General features: G+C 40.5%; 1 protein-coding gene across 1 annotated transcript in view; it reads right to left on the bottom strand.

Moving 5' to 3' along the window:
- Positions 1 to 25,191, bottom strand: part of CORIN (corin, serine peptidase) — a 178,767-nt gene that overhangs the window by 131,126 nt on the left and 22,450 nt on the right. The window contains exons 2-3 of the mRNA XM_087827585.1: positions 22,350 to 22,494; positions 9,676 to 9,876 (exon numbers count right to left, since the gene is read on the bottom strand). Of these exons, the coding sequence (XP_087683711.1) occupies positions 9,676 to 9,876; positions 22,350 to 22,494 (346 nt within the window). The remainder of the gene's footprint in view (positions 1 to 9,675; positions 9,877 to 22,349; positions 22,495 to 25,191) is intronic.

Raw genomic sequence — 25,191 nt, 5'->3', positions numbered from 1 at the left:
CCCTACTTGGACACTGATAGTGCTACTGTGTCACCACCCCCACCCCACCCCCGCCGCGAATAATGGGCTTCACTGCCTCTCATGATTGCCTGTAACATGGCCACTTGACTAATCCCCAAACTCTAGATCAAGCAAAGAGTTTTGATTTAAGGTCTTCATTTCTTCTCCATGACAACCCTCCCACATTATTTATTTTTAAAATGTTTTGTTGGCTTTAAAGGACACATGATACGGTAACATAGTCACTGTGGCTTAACAGCCATCAGGTCATCATAAGTCAGTCTCCAGAAATTCACATGCTAAGGCCATTGTCCAGTGCACATTTATAAACATATAACCCAAGCAGAAACAAACTCTCAGTGCTTGATTAATTAATAAACAATGGAAGAATAGTTCCAAAGAGGGAATTGTAGAATTCTAGACCTCCCACTTCCTGAGGTGATAAAATTCTCATTAATACCTATAAAAGCAAGGCTGGCTTTCCCATAAAATTGAAAACTAAAGGCTCTGTTCGATTTATCTAAGTTATCTATAATTATTGAAGACAATTATATCATAGGTACCTTTTTAAATCTAAGAATGAAAAAAACATAATCTGATTAAAAATGGAAACTCCAGGCCACCCTTTAAATGAAAGTTTACTTTTATAATTGTCAATAAAACTTTATAATGGGTCATGTTTTCTTTCATCTCTGTAACCTCTCTTATAGAATTTCTCAATTATAAATAATATGTTCATCTCTCCCAGTAATTACTTGGCTACTTAGGGACAGGATTTCTATCTGACCCATCCTTATAATCTACATACATAGCCAAACCTCAGTGCTTGGTACCCAATAAGTAGCTGATGATGAATGAATGGTGCTTCCCAGAATATTAACCTAAGCTCTTAGAAAATGACATGTCTCATAAAGCCTGGAAGGGTATATAAGTACCCTAATGAGTTTGCACCAATTAATATAATTATAAACAAATACTGCAAGTCATCAAGGCAAATACCACATGTAAATATTCGGTTAATGATGCAAAGCAGCAAAATAGAATAATAAAATATGTCAACACTAAAAGACAAGGAATGGTTTGCATCAACTGTGAACTGATGCAAAGCCTTTGGCTTGGAAAACTTATTAGCATACTCATTTCATCTACAAGTAAGGCAAAAGGCATATTCTCCGAAGGCACAAGTAACAGCAAACAGATTCCCAACGATGGCTCTTTTGCACTCAACATAATATTGTACAAAGACCAAAACCCTGAGACAGTCAACAAATTGAATGATTCAGGCAAACAAATGTATGCAGTGCCAATTTTCTTTCAGAACCAGAGAGTAAATTACAGATTTTTTAATTTTTATCTCAGAATTTGCCTTTTAGAACATTCTTTGTCCTTGAACTTGATTGGGACTGTTCTGGCAGCACTACTACCAGCGTGCTACTGTTTTCCCCATATGGATCAAGGGTATCCGGGCTGTGCTTCCTGGAGAGGAAACTGTGATAACGAACCTGGAGAGAAAAATTTTGAGCCCCAGGCCTTTGTTGACATGACTATTTCACTCCGACTCTCATTCGCTGTATTAATGTGCTATAGGCACATTACCTTTGGGGGCACGTGTCACCTGTGGAATACTGCAGGATTCGTTTTGGAAAGAGGGTCGGGAAGGCCTGCCCAGAAATCTCTGAGAAGAGAGGACTAGGATGGTGGCCAAAGGAGGCTGACAGGCACTCTGTTACCCTTTGCAAAAGCCTAGCCCTGCAAGTGACTGAATCTGTTCTCTCTGGGAGGAACCCAATACATCCTAGGGGCAGAGTCATCTAAAGATGCAATGAGGAGGAAGGAAAGGAGAGCAGGGAGAAAAAAGAGCCAGAGAGAGTCCATTCCTACAGTCAGATCTCCTTTGTCCCTCCCAAGAAACGTGCCGGTCTTTACCTGAATGCTACCATTTACTAGAATGCTAACCAGACTCGCACACAACAGTCACTTACATGCTTCGCTTGTCCTTGCTTAGATGTTGATGTTAACCAGAAGCCCATGTCTGAATCTCATCGCTGTTCCTTAAACCCGAAGAATATGATTTAATATCTAGCAGGGGGCAACCAAATGGACTTGATCATTAGGGTCTAACGCTGGTGTCCAGCAAAGCACATGGGAATGGCACCCAGTAAATTTTGAAGCAGAAAATTCTTTTTTTAAAATGTATTGTGGGTTTTTTTGTGGGTTTTAAATATATATATCTTTATTGATTTCAGAGAGAGGAAGGGAGAGGGAGAAAGACAGAAACATCAATGATGAGAGTCATTGATCGGCTGCCTCCTGCACGCCCCTGACTGGGGATGGAGCTCGCAACCCCGGCACGTGCCCTGACTGGGAATCGAACTTCAGTCTCTGTGATCATAGGTCGATGCTCAACCACTGAGCCATGCCAGCTGGGCTAATGTACTGCATATTTTATTTTATTTATTGATTTTAGAGAGAGAGAGGAAGGGAGAGAGACATTTATTTGTTCCTTAGTTGCTTCTTGTATGTGCCTTGACCAGGGATTGAACCCACAACCCTGGTATATCAGGATGATGCTTTAACCAACTGAGCTACCTGGCCAGAGCCAAAAAATTCTTAATTAAACAACTTAGGCTTAGGCATGCTTCAGACTCTCCTAGTTACAAAAAAAAAAAACAACAAACCCAAAAACAAAAAACAAAACTCTATACACTTCTTGTCTAGAATATGTGTTCTTAATTACAGCCCAAAGACCCCACAATGGGCCCATACATAGAATTTTTGTCTGTGAAAAACCTGGATGGGAGATAAATAGCATCTCTATTTCCATTAACCTCTAATTGAAATTTAGCCTGCTTAAATTCTCAGTGAAGACAACAAAGAAAAATAAATTAGAAATCTATTTTCCTATCAACATGAAGTTATTGCAATCATTACAAAATGTTATTTATGTTCATTGCTGTTATAAAATTAGTTATTGACTTACTGCTAGATAAAATTATTTCTATATCATGTATTACTATAGCATGAACTTATATTTCTAATATTTTGATAACAGATTTTAATAAAATTGCCTTCTTTTGGGTTCTGTGTTATTTATTTTAAGCACCAAAACATTATTCTGAGAAGACACCTATAGGCTTCCCCAGATTGCCAAAGGAGTCCTTGGCACAAAAAATGTTATGCTTTGGTAAAGAACATCACTGCTTTTTCTGGGGATGTGACCCAAACAGCTAGAACTCAGGTTCCCTAAAGCAGTATTTTGCAAGCTAAAGAATTTGCCCAGGCTTTTTCACAGGAAGGGAGTTATGCAGATTTACAGAAAATTAGATATAAACCACTTTATACCTATAGGTGTAACATAATTATCAAATGAATATGTATACATTCAATGGAAACAAATTACAAAACTATTACAATTTAAATAAATTATATTAATTAATTAATATTAACACTGTTCTGTTAAAACACCATGACTATGGTGCTGACTCCCGAGGACAAGTTCTTCTGTATTTGGGGAGCTTATACCACCATGTGCCCCAGCTGAGCGAGATGGTCACCATTCATCTATGGGAACGGCCACAAAGGTATCCTCTGTACAATATGCCAGCACATACATTGTTCTGCACTGAGAAGAATATCTACTGAGTCTGCCTTTGTGCCCTTCTTTTTTTTTTTTTTTTAATATGTCTTTATTGATTTCAGAGAAAGGGAGAGGGAAAGAGAGATAGAAACATCAATGAGGAGAGAGTCATTGATCGGCTGCCTCCTGCACGGCCCCCACCTGGGAATCCAGCCCACAACCAGGGCACGTGCCCTGACCAGGAATCGAACCCCGATCGCCTGGATCCTAGGTCAATGCTCAACCGCTGAGGCATGCCGGCCGGGCCTCTGTGCCTTTCTTGATGACTGGAAAATGTTTGTTCAAATAATGTGGTAGGCCCAAGATGGAGCTGCTATTGTCTGGGTGCCAGGCCAGCAAATCACAACGTAGATCATTTCCTGGCCCTGTAAGCGCTCTGCTTGACCAGACACGCAGGACACCCGGCCGGCCGATCTCCAGGCCCAAGCCAGCTCGGGCTCCCTGCTTCTTCCCTTGTTCCTCTGGCCCCGCACAGGGCTGACCACGTGGCTCCAGCCAACCAGGGGCCTTCTATGTTTCTCTTCTGTGTTCTTTATTCTTTATCTTGCTTAAGCTTCCTGCCGTCAACCCCGACTTGTAATTCTCCTAAAGGAGATTGTCCATTTTATGAAGTGTTAAAGCTTGGACCCCCTAAGTTGTCTTCTTTAGGCATCTTTTAACAGTCCAAGCCCTCAGTACTTGTCCTGAGATGGCGATCCAGGTGACTGAGAGTGGGCTTACGTTAGTTATTTTTGTTACCATTGAAATGAAAGCATGCATTTACGAAATCCTTATGGAGAATTCTCGGATCCTGCAGAGTACATCTGAGGTCCCCCCACCCCAGATGGAGAAATGCTGTCCAACAACTTAACAGGAATGAGGAGGGTACGGTCCTAAGGTGCGTCTAAGCCATTCGCCCACCCACCTGCACTCCACCAGCACCGACTCCCTCTCCAAACCGCACCCTCACCTACAGAAAGCGATCCACAGCGGTGGGGCATGGCTCTGAGGGCAGCACAGCAGGCTGTTGAGAAACATAATAAAACATTTAGGGTGTCATTCTTAAGGGGATTAGAAAACGTTAGGAAAAATGGGGACAAGACTTCCCTGATTTCAAATGTCTAATTAGACTCCCTCTCCTCCAGTCCCCACCTGGACAGCTGCCTGATGAATAGTAATCCAGGGAGGACAACAGTAGCTCTGATCCTTTCAGCTTCGTCTTCACGAGAAATTCACTTTCAAGCAAATAGAAACGCCATGTCAACAACACGAAACCAGGAAGAAAGAATAACCTTAAGGTTTCAGATCGGTGCACGAGCTTTCTACACTTAGTAAGTCTGGGGCATGTGGTTAGAGCATTTTGGTGCAGAGTTATCAGTGCTAATAAATCACTACATTACACAGCTGCGCTGCCATGATCCCAGTCATTTTATCTTCAGAAGAGAGACTGTAATTCACTGAGAAAAAACACAACTAAGTATAAGATGAACGCCCCCTACTGGGAGAATGGCTGAAATAAAATAAATTATGGTGCAATGGCATGGAATACTGTTCACTGCAACAATGAGTTAGAGACATTCACATGAAGCATTCTTGAACAAGAAGAACATTACATAGAAAAATATATGTAACAAATGTGATCCCACTTTTTGAAAAACGACTAAATCATGTCTGTATGTATGTTATTCTGTACATGTGTTTGTGTATAATAGTATGAGCATGGAGAAAACTATAATATCATGCATGCTAGGTTGTTAACATGGGTTAACTGTGGGTAAGCATAGAGTAATGTGACGCAAAAGAAGAAGGAATGAAGTGATTTATACACAAAAAGGGAAAAGAGGCTTACATTTTAAATTAATATACAGGGTGCCCCAAAAATGTATACACACAGTGTTTGTAGATTCTATTACATTTTGAAAATAAAATGTATTTTAATAAACACTGCCTTTATAATTATTCAAAATGCATATACATTTTTTGGAACACTCTGTATATATAATATAATCATATTTATGCATTATAAAAAGAAGAAAAATCAACTCCCAATACTGGAAGAGATGAAAAATGTTGGAGGGTAACGTCCTCCAAAATCTGTTCCTCCATGAAAGCAGTAAAAGCACTGGAAAAAATTATCAAATCTTTCAGAACTTTGGAATTTAACCAAAGGCTTGCATTTTTCATTACTCAAGAAAAATGTCTGGATCACAGTAGAACTATGAGCTTTTAGCATTTTAACCTGCCCTGTTACGTCCGCCCTCTTCTCAGTTCTGTGATAGCCTTGAAAACCAATGGCCTTGCAACCAGGGTAACTATGAAAACTGGCAACTTAGGAGGCAATGGAGAGGGTAGAATAGGTTTGAAGTTCCACAAAAAGCCATCCTCAGAGAACTGTCCCCATTCAACCTATCTGGAAGCTCCCTGGAAAGGATTCATTCTCAGGGCTGGTCTTTATATGACCTGATTCAGAGCTTTCTCTATGCAAACAGCTCTATCCCCGGGGTGCTTATTGCACAATCTGTGGCAATTGTTTAACATCACAACCACCCAAGGCAAAAATACCTGTTGGAAATAAGAGCCTGATAAAAGCCTTAAAAGGAAAAACTGGAGAATGAGGTGTCCAAAGGGGCCTTTGAAAAGCTCTGACGTATGCCTTGGGATCGTAGAAGGCCAGGTACGTGTGCAAAGCTGTGCCCATATCCAAGAAAGATATGAGAGGCCAGTCACAAAAACCGCTTCTTTATTGTGTGATGCCCTTTATAGGAAATGTCCAAAACAGACAGATCCATAGAGACAAAAAGTAGATTAGTTTTGACACAGGCTGGGGGAAGGGAAAATAAAGAGCAATTAATACGGCATTTCTTTCTGCAGAGAAGAAAATGTTCTAAAATTAGATAGCAGTGGTGGTCGTACAACTCTATGAATACAATTTTGAAAAACTTAATTGTACATATTAAAAGGGTGAATTTCATGGTATGTTGGCTTTATTTCAAAAACATTTTTTTTAAAGTAAATGTGTTTTCATCTGATATAGGAGATTCAGGAGCTGGTTACCAAAACCAGAACACCTTAAGCTTTCAGTGCCTTAACCCACTCTTGTCATTTGTAATTCCAGATCAGTTTCTAGGTTATTCTATTGTGTGCCATATTATTTTTAACCCAAAAGCTCTAGGTTGGTTTTTCTCTTTCTTTAAAACTCAATTTATATTTAAATATTTATAAAATATATAAGGAATAAAAGTGAAAATAATAATCCAAATATAGGATCAACCTAGAAAAATCCCATGAAAGCTAACTACGGACCTTTTCCTTTTCCACATTACAACTGCCTTTCAAAATTCAACTAATGAAACTCCAGAAGTAACAGATGTCCATAAAGCCTATTTCATGTTCGCAAAGCCCAGCTCTGCCGCACAGTGTAAGGTGGGGGGTGTTCTGGTTAAAACTTTACGAACTGCAGTATCCTATGCTTTGACATGATATTAAGGACCTCCCCCAGCCCCAGCCCCCGGAGGAATGAAACGTCTTAAGGAAAGGCTATTTCCTGGTACCTTTTGCCAGGGGTTCTCCTTTTGGTTTCCTACCCTGGATATTTGGGTAGAACAGAATGTCTGGCTACTGTATTTTTGGACTGAAGTGGACTTAAATAGCTTTTACATATGCCTGGAATTTAAAATGACGTTTTCGTTAGAGAATAATTGAAAACAGAAATAAAGCAAATTCTCTGCTAGGTGTTAGTACATATACAAGGCATTAAATGATGCTTTAAGTAAAACTGGTTAAATAATTATCAAGCGCAGAAGTGTGCTTAGGCATCGCTAACAAAAAGTGATAAATCAGGTACTAAAATTGTGGAATGATTGCAGTTCATTTATTTATTCCTTCAACAATTATTTTACTGGTCATGGGCTAGGCAGCAGAAAACAAAACAGACTATTTTTCTACTCTTCTGGAGCTTAAAATTTTCTCAGTAATGCTCCTACCACTGCAAGAAAAGCAATAAAACTGAGGGAGGAAGCATGACATACTTGAAAGAGCACTGGTCTAGGAGTCCCAAGGTCTGAATCCCAATTCCACATCTACCGATGACTAGACAAGTGATATTAGAAAGTCAACTTAATTTCCCTAAGCCTCAATTTTACATCCTGTATACCTCATCAGTTAAGAACCACAGAGAAAATATTCAAACATGACCTGAAAACTACCTAAAGTTCTATAACAGGCTAGCAATATTACTGGAATGTATAAAAAACTATGAAATCCCTGCAATATCCAATTTTAGTTAATATAGACAGTCTACTGAGGGTCTTTGTAGTCAGACAGTAACGCTCAATGCTAACAGTCAAGCACCTTACCAACGAAGAATGACACATATTCAAAGATTTCAGCCTTTCTCCATTTCATCATTCTAATGTCACCTGGAATTCCTTTACATGTCGAATTACATTCATGTTCTCAAACAATGCCCCAGCCACAGGAAGGAAAAATGAATGAGTCCACCAGATTTCCACCAAACTTCCCAACTGAGCAACAAGCACCATATGTTTCTCTACTCTTCCGACTGTGTGTCTGTCGCCTCCACTTGAATCTTAACAAATAATGGAGCTTTCAAAATCGAGACAAATCCACTTAGCAAAAGAAATAACAATGGCTGTAATTGCAACCACATTAACTGGACTGAGTTTTTGCTTAAATTACTTTTGCACTTCTGATGGAAAAATACTGTCCTAAAGAATAATGAAGTGCTGAAGTCATGGCCAAAATATTAAAAAAAAAAAAAAAAAAGCCTCAAAATTAAACTCCGGAGGAAAATAAATTTCACTTGGCATAATTCGGGTTTGCAGCGTTACTGTCAGGTAACGAACACAAATCCGTAGGAATCGCTGGTGAGCACCGGGTCTAAGGCACAGCCACTCCCCGTGGGCGCTGTGCGAAACGGAATCCAAGCAGGCTGTCTCCCTGCGGCTCGAGAGGCAGAATCATCCTGCTTTTCTTCAGACACTGGCAAGCACGCACTGCTAGCTGAGAGTCGGCCTAATCCTTCCCTTCCGGGCTCAGAATGAAAATAAACACTCCGTCCCGGACCTCAGGTGTGATTTCCTCTTGTGGGTTTTCAAGAAAGAGGGAGGAAGGGGCAGGAAGATGCTCAGGGCGCTGGGCGTGCTATGAGTTCCAGTCCCGCAACTTCGCTTTAAGAGGAAGAAAATAAGAATCGAGACGGCTGCAGAGAAAGTGCTGACTGGAGCAGAGCCGAAGCTCCTGGGCACTGTCCGCACAGATCCTCTCCCAGCAACACTCCAGACGCTTAGTGACTTTACCAAACAATCCGAGGGGTACTGAGGAAGAGAGTCGCATTCCAGAGCCTACTGTGTGCCACCAGCTAGCCCACCCAGTCCCCACACTTTGTCTTCTCTCTCTCCCAGCTCTTTTACTGGAATGACTGACAAATCTCTCCATTTGTCCTCAATCGGAAGTTTCACACATGCCATTTTCCTCAAGGTGAGATGGCCTGTCAGTCACCAGCATGTGCAGTAAGTTGCACAGCCAATAAAAGAGGGAGGAGAGGGGAGCAAGGAAACAAGAGCACGTGGACACGTCAAAAGCAAATGGGGGGTGGCTCCTGTTAAATCACTTGCATCCTATTCTAGAACTGGGGTCCCTCCTACAAGGTGCCAATAACAAAATAAGTACCTTAATTTAACCATCTCAAAGGAAGCAACTTAAAACTTCAAAGCAGAAGCACAAACTTTTAGAGGTGAAGCACCACAAAATCAGTGCCACTATACTGGGGCAAACGGTCAATATTTTTATGCCTGAGAAATGTTGGATGACACTGATACATCTTCATGACTTACTTACGCCCCTATCTGGATGGCTGGGCGGAGGGCATCTCATGCCAAGGAACAGGGCACTCTGCTAGGCTTGCCGGGCCAGGGAGTGGGGCTTTGCCTGTATGATCGGTAAGTGACTGAATTAAGAGCGTCCGTTGCCACACTCAAAAATCTCGCCGTGGGTTCCGCAGACATGAAAGGGCACATGCATCGCACCTTCAGACTTACTTGTGTTCCTGTGGCCTCGGTCCTGTGGGAGAGAAGCATCGGTGGTCCAGGCTGGAACGTGCGTGTTGGGAGGGGTAGGAGATGTCACAGCGCTCTCCTGGTAAACGGCATTTGCCAGAATAACATCAGGCACTTGAACGTCACCATCAGTGGCCATAGGTTCATTCCCACTTGATTTCAAATAGGCTTTTGGTAATACTCCTGAAAGACAAAAAATATATATGTTTTTAAAACATTACTGAAAGTATTCATTTTTTTAATATATTAAAAAAGCTGTACAGCTGCTTTCCCAAGTCGCATTCTACCCAGGCAAACACAGAGGGAAAGCCAACGGCCAGCACCACTGATCAGCAGAGTTTCTCTCCTACTGCAAACCACGTAGCCGTGAAGAAACTTCTGCTTTCTCATCTAGATTTTCGGTACCCAAAGAATTGAGGGCTATTCCACCGCACCCGAGACTCGCCACAAATAAACAAAATGTGGTGAATCTTACAGTGTTTCCTCCTTGCCTTCTCTTTCACAGTGTCTCCCACCATTTTATGCTGCTCAGCACCCAGGACACGTGCTCCCCAAATCTCCATCTGCCACCAAAGGACACAATAGTGCCTCCTCACCGTCATCTTTTGTTTCTTCACAGTTTGCACTAGATTTCAGTAAACTATGCGTAGCAGAAAAATAAAAATAATGGGACTCATATATTTACCAGGACTTATAGAAAAAAATATACCCCCAAAAAGTGAAACTCTAATTCCCACAAAAAAAGAAGAAACTCAATCACCTTCATTTGAACCAGAAGGTATAAAATATAATTACAAGAAATTAGAAAAATAGTTATTAAACTAAGATTATCAACTGGTCATTTTCGCAAGGTATTCATCCACTCATTGACAAAACAAGGAGTGAAACCTGACTACTGGGGATCACCTAGCTTTGACTTTAGGCAGGAACTTATGAAAAATTTGGAAGAGATCATGTATTTTTAACTTGGTCAAAATAGATAACAGACTGCTCCTAGAATATAGCAATGTAGTTGAATATGCTACTAAAATAAATGAATTTGATATTGATCCATTAGAGAAATACCCAAGGGAGATTTTTTTTTTTCTAAAAACATTTACAGTGAATGCTCTCATTGGTTCTCACATTTCCAAACAATGCATGGACCATTAAAAATAAAAGAAATATAAATAAAATGTTTAATATCAGTCTATGGAAAAAATGTCTCTACATGTGCTCGACACTTGGAAAACATTAACTACAAATCAAAATAGAAAAGCAGCTGTTTTCTAACTAACTAAGGTCAACAGCTTCATCTGCCAAAGGGTTCTAAATAAAACATCGGCGTGTAAAAGCTAAATCATGACCATGTGGTGCAGGTAACACACGATCTAAACTGTCTATGTGATTTTGAGTGACTATCAAGTGCAGTAGGTGAAATGAAAGCCTTCATTAACTGTTTTTTAAAATGATTTAGAATTTATTCTGGATCAAAATAAATATGTGATAGACTTGATTACTACATAACATGCATTTCATTCACACAGAAAATGTTACTAATCAATTAGCTATAATGTTATTTTCATCCACTTGTTAGTTGCTCTCTTCTCTACCTGTCTGGGCACAAAGAGATTTTTCACATAACATGTGGTTTCCACCAATGTGGCTGCAATGAATACAGAAGGTCCATGAAGTTGATTTACTTATGCTAACCCCGTGGATGAGCATCCAGCTCTGTCAACATGCCGTAGCAAATGCCAATTCCTCATAGTCCCATCCCTGAGTAAGTCATTTAAAAAGATCCTTGCTGGGCCGGGCGTGGCTCAGTGGTTGAGCATCGACCTAGGATCCAGGCGATCAGGGTTCGATTCCCGGTCAGGGCACAGGCCCGGGTTGCGGGCTCGATCCCCAGATGGGGGTGTGCAGGAGGCGGCCGATCAATGACTCTCATCATTGATGTTTCTATCTTTCTCTCCTTCTCTTTTTCTCTCTCTGAAATCAATGAAGACATATTTAAAAAAAAAAAAAAAAGATCCTTACTGTATGAAATATCTACAGTTGTTCTTAGCATTTTGTGTGTAACAATTAGCCTTATTAATAATCTTTCCTTTATCTTTTTCCTTAAGATGAAATGGTAATATGTGGTTACTCCTTTGAATATCAACTTTCTTAGGAAACACTGACATAGAAAAAAGAGAAAGGCAGCTTTCTTGCTCTTAAATTCTACACATAAAGCAGCATGGCAGAGTAGAAACTTAATACATAATATATGATAGTTTCTACAGCTAATGTTCCTAAAGTATACTTTTGAGAGAGAAAGACAGAGAAAGATAGAAAAACAGAAAGAGCCTAAAGGACCTATTTCTAAAAGCCTGAACTCACAGGACAATTTGTTTTCAAGCATCCCTAGAAACTGACCAACTCTCAAGTCACAGTTGGCTGTGTGTTATGCATTTTTTCAAAAGCACAAAAATTAGAACTCAATAAGACTAAATACTCTCAAGCTATACCATGATGGGCTGTAAAAAAGCTAAGTTATTAGTTCGAAGTAGAGTGTTCATTCTTCCACATTTCTTCTTTTATAGTGCTGTGGTTAAAAGGACAGGTTCCACAGCCTGACCACCTGGGGTTAAATCCCAGCTCTAGCACTTACTATGCTGAAACTTGGCACAAACTCTCAACTGCCATAAAATACGGAAAATAAAAGTACCTCCCTTCATGGGGCTGGTCATTGAAGTCAAATTGCTCAATACACATATAAACACTTGAAATAATTCCTGGCACACAGTAAGTTCTCAATAACTGCTAGTCATTACTACACAATGACAGTAATGAAAGTAAAATAGTCTTCCTTAGGGCTACTAAAGTACTTTTAAATAAATACCAATTTCCTTTTACCAGCAAAGCAAAAATGGCTAAGGAAATTTTCAAAAGCGAATCACTTTACCCACTTTGGCAGTGAGATAATGGTGGCTCTTTCGTGCTAAAGTATTAATAGAAGACTATATTGTATCAAGGTTGTATGGTTTAAAAGTGTTTCAGTTCTATTTAACACTGTTTAAGAAACTGTCTATAATTCCAGGAATAATAGCCAAGCTTTACTGATCACCTACCATGAGTGGGTTGTCCACATCCTAAGCCCCAGGACCTATGAATATGGTACCTTACATAACTTACATGGCAAAAGGGATGCTGCAGATGTCAATTAAGGAATCTGAGATGGAAAACTTCTCCTGGATTATTCAGGGGAGCCCAAGGTCCTTATAATCAGTAAAAGGAGGTGAGAGAGTGCGTGCCAGAGCCATGCAGTGTGAGAAAGACTCAATGGGCCATTGCTCGTTTTGAAAACAGAAAGGAGCCACAAGCCAAGGAATGCAGAAAGCCTCTAGAAGCTGGAAAAAAACAGGCAACAGCGTCTCCTAGAGCCCCCAAAGGAAATACAGTACAACCAACATGTTCATTTTAACCCAGAGAGGCCTATTTTGGACTTTTCACCTCCATAATTATAATGTAATATACTTGTGTTGTTTTAAGCTACCAAGTTGGCAATAATTTGTTACAGCAGCAATAGGGAACAAATACAAGCACCTTGCTACGTATTCCCACCGTAAGCATCTGCTGAGTTAGCCTCCCAAGAAGCCTGTGAAACGGATGCTATAACTAACTCTTCTTCATAGAGTTCTAAAGAGAAGAAAACTGAAGCTTAGAGTTATTTAACTTACCCAGAATTGAGTTGGGACCTGACACATACACATGCACATACACTCACAAACACTTCTCACTTTGGACAAGGTACACACCTTAAAAAAATCAACCACCATATGCCTGTAAACAAATTTATCTTCCTATTATGTGAGTTTGAAATTAATTCCTATCTTTGTTTCTCTAGCCATGTGGTAACACATTTAGTCTGCATTTTCTATGTGCCCGAAACGTTGTATTTACTCTCTGCTGAGAACACAAAATCTAGTGAGAGGCACTTATCATCAAGATGTTTATAGATTAGTTGAGGGAGACAGCCATGTAGTCTAAAAATACAAACCATGCTACAAGTGCTGTGAGAATGATATGCATAGGACAATCGGGTGACAAAAAATAGAGAAGTAGCTGTCATTCCAGTTGGGAAAGTCAGGAAAGGTTTCTTAGAGGAAAATAAGCCTTGATATAAATCTTAAAAGAGATTTTCTAAGTTTGAGCAAAGCATTTGTTGGGAGGAGAGAGGTGAGGCATGGCGATAGGGAATGGAGAACTTTCTAGACAGAGCAAAGTGGAAAAGATATGCAGAAGCCTAGCAGCAAGTAATTAAGCATGGCTAGCACACGGGGGACTGGCAAGAGAAGAGGGAGAGGGACTGGGCGCCAGAGTGCAAAGGGCAGTTCCCGTTAAAGGTTTGGAATAGATCTTGTAGTGATGGAGAACTTTTGAAGGATCTTAAATAGGATGGGACGTTAGAATGATCACTCTGGCAGCAGGATGATGCCTGAAAGGGGTCAAGTCTAGAGGATAGTTAGAAGGCTACTGCAATAGTCCAAGTGAGAGAAGAGCAAGGCCTGAGCCAAGGCAAAAGCAGTGAGAATAAAAGGGCACAGTTGGGAGAAAGCTTTCCAAGGCAAAACTGTGAGAACATAAGGGGACGAATCAGAGGATTCAGGTTTCAATTACTAGGTAAAGGAATGTACCCCCAGACACGATAGAGGTGGTGGTCATTAGTGCTGTTCATCAAATATTTTTCCATTCTCTCCCGTTCTACTAGGACACAAGCTTGGGTTACATTCTCTGGTCTCAATCTCTTGTCTCCTAACATCTTTGATGTTGATGAAAGGGTACAAACTTTCAGTTATACAATAAATAAGTTCTGGGGATCTAATGTACTGCATGGTGATTATAGTTAATAATATACTCTAAAAAAAGAAAGAGCCTCCAGTGTTCATTTTCTTTCTCTCTGACACAATAATCACAAAGGTTCAAGGTGATGGCTGGTTCATCAGTTTACTCCCTGAATGACCTCAATGAGCAAAGCACATCCCCCCACCCCCACCCCACTGCCATCCTGCAAATGGCATGTGACATGTCTGCAAAACTGACCTTTGTTGTTTTTAAACCACTAGGATTTGGGGATTATTTTTGTTATACAATATAACATAGCCTATCCTGACTGATACAATGGGTGATAGAAAATGAAAAATAGAATTTGCAGGAGCTTACTTTTGTTCTTGTTCTTGTTATAGACACACTGAGCATAACATGCCTGTGAAACATGTAAATCAGGAGAAAAGTGTAAATCAGGAGCAACCCGAACATTTCCTGAAGAACACTTTGCCAGACTCCCCCACAAATTCGTGTCTTTGTGTCCCAGAGACACACTGCTTAGATCACACATACACTCAAGTGGAACTGTCTTTTCTTTTCCGTCTCCTTGAAGGTAGAAGGTTTTTTACACGTGTCCGCATCTCAGACGCCCAGCAGAACGCTCGGCACCGGGGTAGACAGTGACACTGATGAGAAAGAATTATGAAGGCAGTTAGGGGCGTGAATGACATCGCGAAGAGAGGTGGGGTGTGAAGTGAGGAGAGCCCTTAGGACAGACGCCTTGACATTTAATGGACAAGTAGAGAAAGATGAGCTTCAGGAGATAGAGAAAGAGCAGGCAGAGAAAAGGAGAATCGGAAGCGATCATCGGCAGGCTGAGCAGAGGAGCATTTCAAGAAAAAGGAGCAGTGACGACTGAGCAAGATCCTGTCTGCCTGTCACACCCGAACGGAAGAGAGTATGCTCGCACTAACCGGCAGCGAGCGTGCTCATTCTAAATTGATGTCAGCGAGCACAGGAAGAAGGCATAAGGATCTTCTTTTGTTTTTTTTTTTCCAATCCTCACTCGAGGATATTTTCCATTGCTTTTCAGAAAGAGTGAGGGAGATAGAGAGACAGACAGACAGAAAGACAGAGACAGACATCGATTGGTTGCCTCCCACACACACCCCGACCAGGGCTGGGGATCGAGCCTGCAACCAAGGTACCTGCTCTTGACAGGGATCAAACCCGAGGCCCTTCAGTCAGAGGGCCGATGCTCTAACCACTTGGAAAACCGGCCAGGGCAGGATCTTCATTTTAAAGTCCTGTTCAACACACATTGGTTCAAAATGCTGCACACTGGATAAAAAAACATTGGTGGCTTTGGTAAGGATGGATCCACCACTGTGAAAAGAAGAAAAAGAGGGGAAGATCACCTTGCAGTGGGTAAGACTGGATGGAAGTGCAGAGTCGCCTAGGGATCTTGTTAGGATGCCAGCTCAGCAGGCGTGGAGTGGGGCCCGAGATTCCAGATTCTGCCTTTCACAGACTCCAGGGTGCGGGTGCTGCTAGTCCATGGACCACACTTTGAGTACAAAGCCTTAGGCTACCATTTCAAAAAGCTGTAGATGTTAGGTATAACCTCAGGCTGAGCAGATAAAGAAAATATATTCTCAAGTTTGAGAAGTCTGTGTTGATGAATCTGCACCAGAGGGGCCAGGGTTATAAAGGAATCTGTAGGTTTAAATAAGGAATGTGGAGTCAGGTCATGAAAGGTCACAGAGTGTCTGAAAGTTTATATGTAGGGAAATAAAGATCTGGGAGGTTTTCCATTTTAAAGTGATATTCAAAATACAGCATTATAAGTTAGGAAATTAAGATCCTTATAATTCAGAGTTCTTGCAAAAGCTACAAGCTGTTAAGAAATTTGCTGAGAAAAACTGTATTTCAGTTCGACAAACTCCAGTCCATCTGGCATTTGAGAAGAGGGCAGTCACTGGTGCAGAGGACAATCCCTCTGGAGCTGAAGAAAAACGGACTGTTTGCCATGTTTCCTATACTCTCCACCACTATCTCTCTCTTTCTTCTTCACTGCATGACAAAAACAAGCAATTAACAGGCCACACATAGACTTGTCATAGTATTAAGACAACTAGGGCGGTCACCGTAGGCCATTCTTCATAAGAATATAGCTAAAACAAAGAAAATTTATTTTTCATGTGGATAAGTGGAAGAGCCTTTGAAACCAAGTCTTCAGCAGCCAGAGGGGGGTGGGGGGGTGGGGGTGGTTAAGAGCATTCTAATGAGAGGTTTTGGACCATAACTTTGGTGCAATTAAATTGAGATGAACAATAGTTTGCAAAATTCAGTGCAGACCATCCCTAAGGACCACGTTTTAAGTCTGTTGTAATAACCCCCCAATTTTCTTCCCTGCCATACACACTACTTACTTTCACCCTTTCTCCACACAGCTGCCAAAGGCACTTTAATTTTTATTTTTCAATTACTATTTACTTTCAATATTATTTTGTATTGGTTTCGGGCATACAGCACGGTGGTTAGACAGTCATATTCTTGTACCCACCTGGCACTATACAGTTATCACAATATTATTGACTATATTCCCTACGCTGTACTTTACATCCCCAGGACTATTTTGTAACTACCAGTCTGTACTTCTTAACCCCTTCATCTCTTTGGGGAGAGGGTTTGGGGGAGAGGAATAAAGACGCCTTTTAAAAGCCCCAGCCAGATCAGTCATATCACCCCCTTCCTCCAACAGCCTCATTATGGAATTCATATTTAAAGGGCCACTCCCTTAGGGAAGGCCTCCCTCACCTCAGATTGGGTTCATCCCTTGTCATAAGCTCTCATAGTAACTCTCTCTTCCCACATGGGAGTCACCTCTGTTGTAATTAATTGATTATGTGACTTCTGCTTAATGCCTTCCTCCCTCACTGCACCGTGAGTCCAGGAGGGCAGGTTTTACTCCAGCTCCCAGTGCCTGTAGCACGGCCTTGCACATAACAGGCAATAAATGGTTGTTAAAGGAATGAACAGTATCAAATCGTATCTGCTACTGTATCTGTTACACGCATGCTTCTCAACATATCAAAATAATTTTATTTTACAGTTGCAAATATAATATAATATAAATATAATTTAGGGTAAGTATCAGTTCAATGTCTGATGAAGGGCTCCATGGCATAAGCTGACTTTTCTAGTCATGTGGCGACAGAGCAACCTGCTGCAGGTTTAATTCTTAGAAGTGAATTAGCCTCTGAAAGTGACTCTCAGGTCTCTGCATAAAAGTCATGTAAAACTTGTCATCATGTTGCAAATCCAATAGTCAGTCAGCTCTGTTCCTTTCTAGATACTTTATTGGCAGTTGTGGCAGTGGCTTGGTTTATGGGTTTATGGGGTTACTATGACAATAGTTCATAGTACAAAGGTTTTAATTCTTATGCATGGAGTTAAAATAAGATAAACACATTTTAGTTCTTTTTAAGTAAAAAAAAACTATTTATTAAAATAATTATGATTTAATAATAATATTCATAAGCAAAAACGAACTCTTTACTTTCATAATCAATTTTGTCATTTATAAAAACAATGACAAATATTATTTCATTTGACTTCCATAACAATTCTGTGAAACAAATAAGAGTTATAGTCCCCATTTCACAGAGAAGGTAAAATATGTTACCTAAAGTCACACATCCAGTAAATGGGAGAGTAAGATGCTAAACCCAAGTTATAAGTTCTTTCTTCTATGTCATATGGCCCTTCAGCATTAGACTATAAATTAAGAAATGAAAACCTAGGCATAATATTGTAGCTTTCTCATGCTTTAATTTTCCTTTCAATTTCTTTCAAAAACTTGAATCCTTATTTTAGAATTCAAATCTTTGGGAATCAAATGGGCATCTCAGACTATCTGCCAGTTTTAGCGATATAAAACTAAATTGAACATTTGTAGCTCCAGTTTCAGTTTAGGGTTTGAGGTGAGAAACAATTTGCTACTGCTCTCTTCTCTAGCCTATTGCTAAAATAATTATTCATAAAGTCCAACTCTTTTATCTTCAGAAATCTTTTTATCATCTTGACTTTATGCATGACAGAAGCCCAAATAGACAAAATTAAAGACACATAGTGCATCTGTTTTTGTTAGCACAGAGCTTTTATTACCTCTTCTTAATCAATAATCCTCTCACTATTATGTCTTTGGCTTTTCAGGCTAGAGCCCCTTTGATACACAACTGGCATTCCAGCATCCCTTAGCAACCCTTGTGGACCCAGAAATAGCTACAAAACTTTGAAAGAGCAAGGAGTTATAAACTCAAACCAAACAGAACATTTTTAAAAGTAAGCAGAATTTAAAGAGGTTTTTAAAACAAAGATATAAAGTGATTTTATTGCTCATTACAACAGCAAATATATCAGTTATAAAAAAAAGAAATGTTTATTTGGGCAGATATTACTTCAATATATCTATATCAAACCAACTGGTGCAGAATTACAAAAAGAATACTTTTGAAGATGTCTGGAAAACTTCCACTTTCCAAAGGTTACCTATATAGAGGCCAAAATAGCACTTAAAAATGGTTACAGATTTTAACTTCTTCCAGTCAAGGTGGCAGAGTTGAAAAACGTGGTGCTGGCATCTTCCCACAACCACATCAAAATTACAACTAACCTGAAACTAATAGAATGTTGTACGTCAGCTGCACTTGAAAAAAAAATTAATGGCTACAAATTGGCACACCTCCTAACCCCACACATTAGTGGGGAAAAATTCTACCCCCAGGTATAAACCCAAGACAAACGAAAACACGTGTCCACACAACAACTTGTACATGAATGTTCACAGCAACATGGTTCAAAAGAGCTAAAAGATCAGAACAACTCAAATGTCCATCAATTGATAATAAACAAAATGCGGAATATCTACATAACGAACTATTCCGTGGTCTCATAAAAAGGAATGAAGTACTAATTTATGCTACGACATGGATGAGCCTTAAGCATGTTACGCCAAGTGAAAGAAGCCCATCTCAAAACCCACATATGGTCATACGAAATGTCCAGAGCAGAGAGATGTATAGAAACAGAAAGTAGATTATCGGCCGCTTAGTTTTAGGCAGAAGGAAAGAAGGGGGGATGGAGAGAGGGGATGATCGCTGAACGGCACAGAGTTCCTTTCTCAGGTAATGAAAATGTTCCCAAATTGACTACGGCGACACACACTTAACCTGTGAACACACCAAAGCTATTGAATGGTATGTGAATTATATTTCAATAAAGCTGTAAAAAAAAGATTAAACATTTAATAAATAAACAGATAGTAAGCCCACTTAAAGCACTGTTTTAATAATATTCCTCCTCTGCTCAGAGGCCTCTAAGCACTGAGATACTTAAAAGTATGTTTTAAAACTGATATTCAACCCTGAGAATGAAAGAACATAGTCCTCAATGCGTGTGAGCCGCTGGACACAGGACTGTGAGAATTCACGTTTTTTAAGTGACAGTGGTATGACTGAGGGAGCTTCTACCAGACAGACCTTCCCGGAGATAGCAACTATGAACGCTGGACTAAATACAAAAAAGCAACTACTGGAGGGCACCGGGGAGGAAGCAAAAGCAGGCCAGTCTGGAAGGCGTTGAGTCTTGGAAGAAGAGAGTGGCAGAGATGAGATTCAGGGTTTTTTCCTGCCTTTAGCCTAAGAGCAGGCCACCGGTGGGCGCATGGGCAGGGCAACCACAGCTCCCGCAGAAAGCCTGCCGTGTTCCTGGGCCGACGCATTTTTTCTGTCCCCTTCTTAACTTTCACCCTCGACCTCTGCTCCGTCTCTCCCCCCTTGTCTTCATGACACCCAGCATTTCTGGTTCTTTTCCTTCCTCTCTGGCCCTTCTTCCTGTGTCTCTTACTCCTTTCCATTTCTTTGTCTTTCCCTTAAATACTAGCACCCTCCTGGGCTTTGCTTTTAATGGGTGCACTTTCTCTCCCCAGATCACCTCCTGCGGCTGAACTACCACTGAGACTCCCACCATCACGACTGCCGCAGGAGCCCTGCTCGGCTTCCCTCTGCAACCTCTGGCCTCACACCAGGAACAGTGGGGTGGGGGTGAAATTCTAAAGTCAGCACATCAGCCAAAAAAGCCACGTCTAGTCACAGTTTCCCTTGAAATTGCCTTAGGAAGGCAACACGTTGGAGTTCTTATATTCGTCCATGCCCTAGCCCAGCCTGCACGGTTGAATTTCCTTAAGTTAATGCACTTAAATTATGAGTCCACTGTATTGGTTGTCCCACAAGTGTCTCCAGCTTACCATGTCTAAACTAAACTTCCAACCTTGCCTCCACCTACCTGCATCCCACTCCTCCACCTGTACTTCCTACATTAACAAAAATCAAACAGGCTGACTCCTTCCTACTTCTCCCTCATACCAATCCGCCTTGATTTCTGTTGATTTTAATGCACTAAATGCCTTAGTCAAGTCTTTATCATCTTTTACGTAGAAATCCAAATTGGTTTCCCTGCCTTCATCTCTTTCTGCCTCCAACCCTCAGTAGTGTAACCAGGTCTGTTGTCTTTTGCAAATGTAAACGTGATCAGATTTCTCCCCACTTAAAAAGATCAGCCAATGGTAAACACCACCCATTGCAGTGGTTTCCAAGCATTTTTGTAGAAGATAAATATTATTTGCAAATAAATACCATATAAAATCCTAACATCTACAACATAGACATGAGCTGTACTTTGTTGAGATTAATTTACTTTAAAAATCCTAAATGTGGAACTTAGGAACCAATCAATAAGAAAATAATATGTAGTTTTGGTGAAATAAAAAAATTCCAAAATTACTGGTAGTGCAATGAGAACTGCATCATCTTGTTGGGTTTTTTGGGTATTTTATTTGATTGCACATGTTGAAAAAAAATCTGATTCATAGCAGTAAGTAGCTATCAATGAAAAGTTTCATATTTTCCCCCCACAACAGCTCACCTTCTAACTTAGGATATTGTTCATTTAAAAAGGGAGAGCAAGATCCAAATACAAATGAATGAATCTATCAGCACCAATTACTTGGTTGCTGGCCTCTGCTCTGTACAAAATTAATATATAATATTTAGTTTGTGTGCATTTGAGATCTATTTTTTTTAAATAGAAAATCAAAGCATAACCCTTGGGACTTTTTCCCCAGAACCTTGACTCTATGGAACAGAGTTTGAAAACCGATGAACCTAGGTGCTAAAACCCAAATCCCTTCAAATAACTGGCAAGATTCTGTGTCATTTGCACTTTATGCATCAACCTAGCTGCATTTCCCACCACTGCCCAAGTTTCACCCCGTTTCCTAAGTCCACCTCCATCTTTCATGAGCTATCCTTTTACCCTTGCTTTTTTTTCCAGCCAAACGTGACCCATGTACTACTGCCTTCTAACCTAAGTTCCTATTAACTTTATTCCAAAGGTTAAAATGTTAATGCCCCATGAAGCCTTTGACTGCCCCAAAGCACCTTGTCTATGCCTCTGTCGTTAACATGTGTTGCCTTGTGTGACAATCATTTCTTCCTCTCAACTGTGAGTTCCTAAGAAAGGACTAATTTAAACATCCTTGAGTTCTCAGGCACTTTCAAAGTTTCTGCTGCCTAGTAATCGCTCCTTAAATGTTTTGAATGAATTAATCCATTAATTAATATTAATAGTCACTAGGAGAGTGATTATCGTGGCTAAAACTACAGATTTGCGTAAGACAGTCAACAGATAACCCTTTTATTTAGTTGATATTTTAGGTTACATAAGGACTAAGTAGAAATCACTCTTATAAATCATGTTAATTTTAATATTGACTTCATTTTTTAAAAAATAATGACCGCACTCACCACCAGAGGAAAGCAGGATCACCAGCAGGACAATGAGAGTGCAGATACATGGAATCAGGACGAGCAGGAGGAAACGGAGAACCTTAGCCGTCACCAGCTGCTGAGAGCAGCCGCCACCCACGTGATCGTCATCAGCCCCCAAGACCTAAAGTAAATAAGAAACAAGGCTTTAACATTGCAAAGCAACTCAGTACATGGCATGGACCTGTAGCCTACAGCCATCCACTCAAAGCAGCAACATTCCTAAGGGATTCTGCTGTGTGTACTTTAGGCCATGAAATGAGATTCAGTCACCGAATCACGCTAATAGATGAACAAATAACAGTACAACCGCCTTCAGGAAAGTATCCGCTGTTTCTGAAATGTTTTTCAGAAGTGCATGAACTTTTAACAATATAGCATCTTGATTTGTTTAAACATACTTGCCAATCTGGTATTATTCCAAAGGGCCATAAATAACTATGGCAAGAACTCACCTTGGCCCAGAGCTGTAAGCAAAGGCCACCTAGTACAGGGATAAGACATTGGTGAGTAGATGTAGACACCATCTAGACTTCAATGTCGTTAGGCTCGCTAACAACAAATTTGGGCTAACCCAAATCTGCACAAATCTGGATTAACTAAATTTTCTTCCATTCATAATTCAGCAAGTTTTAATATTACTGACCATGTATTTAGTGACAAGTTGAACAATTTAAAAAAAAAAGGCTGTCCAGTTGGCCAACATTGATGATCCCTCAGGACATTCTCCACTGTTCACACCGCCCCGGGAGCCCATCCATGGTGAGAGGGTGATAAGGAGCAATAGCGATGGCTCAGATACAGTTCTTGTCTTCAAATATTTAAATTTTGCTTAGTTCAACCTCTTGCCAGAAATTATGTCTGGAAAGTCATTTATTGCAAATGGCTAGCTTCATGCAGTGACTTTTTCGACAGGAGTCTGAGGTGGAATTAAAAGTGATTTGAATCACCCACTATGTGCAACTCTTCTTTATATATATATATTTTTTCATTGTATTTATTGGAGTGACATTGGTCAATAAAATTATATAGGTTTCAGGTATACAATTCTACAATACATCATTTGTATATTGTATTATGTTTACCACCCAAAGTCAAGCCTCCTTCCATCACCATTTATACCCCCCTTTACCCAATTCTACCTCCCCCCACCCCTTCCCCTGGCAATCACCATACTATTGTCTGTGTCCCTGAGTCTCTTTTTCTTTGCTTAATCCCTTCACCCTTCCCACCCAGCCCCAACACCCTCCCCTCTCACGGCTGTGAGTCTGTTCTCCTTACCCAAGAGTGTCTCCACTTTATTTTGTTCATAGATCCCACACATAAGCAAATCATATGGTACTTGTCTTTCTTTGACTGGCTTATTCATTAGCATAATACTGTCCAGGGTCATCCATGCTGTTGCAAAAGGTAAGATTTCATTCTTTTTTACAGCCAAGTAGTATTCAGTTGTGTAAATGTACCACTGCTTTTTTATCTACTTATTTACTGATGGGCACTTGGGCTGTTTCCAGATCTTAGCTATAGCAAAGAACGTTGCAATGAACACATGGGTGCATATATTCCTTGGAATTAGTGTTTCAGGTTTCTTTGGATATATCCATAACTCTTCTGATCCCTTTAATGAAGGTGTTTCTCATGGTTCTCTCTTGGACTTAGGACTCTCCCGCATGTTCTCCTCTGACAGTTTCAGACCTTGAACTAGAACCTCTGTGTAACTGTCTCCTGAGTCTCTCGAGTCCCAAACTCCCTTTCAAGTTATATCATACATTTCCAGTGCCTAGTGTGTAACAGCATCTCTCTCTCTCCCGTAACACTGCCATCAGCTTTTTACCAGGCTTAGGTCTCTTCCAGGGAATTCTTTTTAATCCATCTTCAAGCCTATATCCCACTTCAACCATTGTCCTATCTCTCTCCTCCTTTCTCATCCAAAATGCTCTAGGAGTTAATATTTATGGCCTAAATTTCCTCACTTACTGTTTACTCTGGTGGCCACTACAATTTGGCACCCACTTCTGTCACTTGTACCACAGCTTTCACTGTGGTTCCCAACGACTTCCATGTTGTTCCAGCCAAATGACACTGTCTGGACCTCATTGTAATGACATCTCAGCATCATCTGAGAGATTCTCAGCCACTCCCATCTTCTGCAAGCACTTTCTTCCTCTGACTTCTCTTTCTCCTACTTCTCTGGTCATTCCTGCTCTTTCCTTTCCGTAAGCTCTTATCTCACATTCACTCTCTCCCCACAATGTTACCCACACAAATGGCATCAATTGCCAGCCCTACACATGTGATTAAATAGCAAACAGAGACCTTTCCTCTGAGCTCCAGACCTTTGCATCCAACTGGCCATTTGACATCCCCTCAGTGGATGTTACAAAAACACTTCGAACCTAACATGTCCAAAACCAAATAGATAATCTTCATTCCCATATCTGGTCTTCTTTCAGGGTTCCCTAACTCAGGAAAAAGTAACTGAGCACTTATCGTCAGGCATTGTTTGGGCATTTGGGATACTTCACTGTGCAAAGCAAAAATCTCTAGCCTCATAGTTCCCACATTCTTGTAAAAATGACCATCATGTCTCCCGAGAAATACTGCAAAGGCCTCCTCTTGTCTGGTTTACCTATATTCATTCTTGCACTCCCTAATTTGTTCTCTAAAACTTATTTTATTGCACTCCTTAATTTGTGAGAAAGAGGCTGTGTATCACTGGATAGTGAGAAAAGGCAACATGAAAAATGATCCCCGAACTCAACTAATTCAGGAGATTCAGAGCCTGGAACAGGAGTTGATTATGAGAACCATGTGTCCAGTG

Source organism: Miniopterus natalensis, chromosome 1, assembly GCF_054644295.1.
Source record: "Miniopterus natalensis isolate mMinNat1 chromosome 1, mMinNat1.hap1, whole genome shotgun sequence".
Taxonomy (NCBI): Eukaryota; Metazoa; Chordata; class Mammalia; order Chiroptera; family Miniopteridae; genus Miniopterus; species Miniopterus natalensis.
This window is presented reverse-complemented; position numbering and strand designations above follow the sequence as displayed.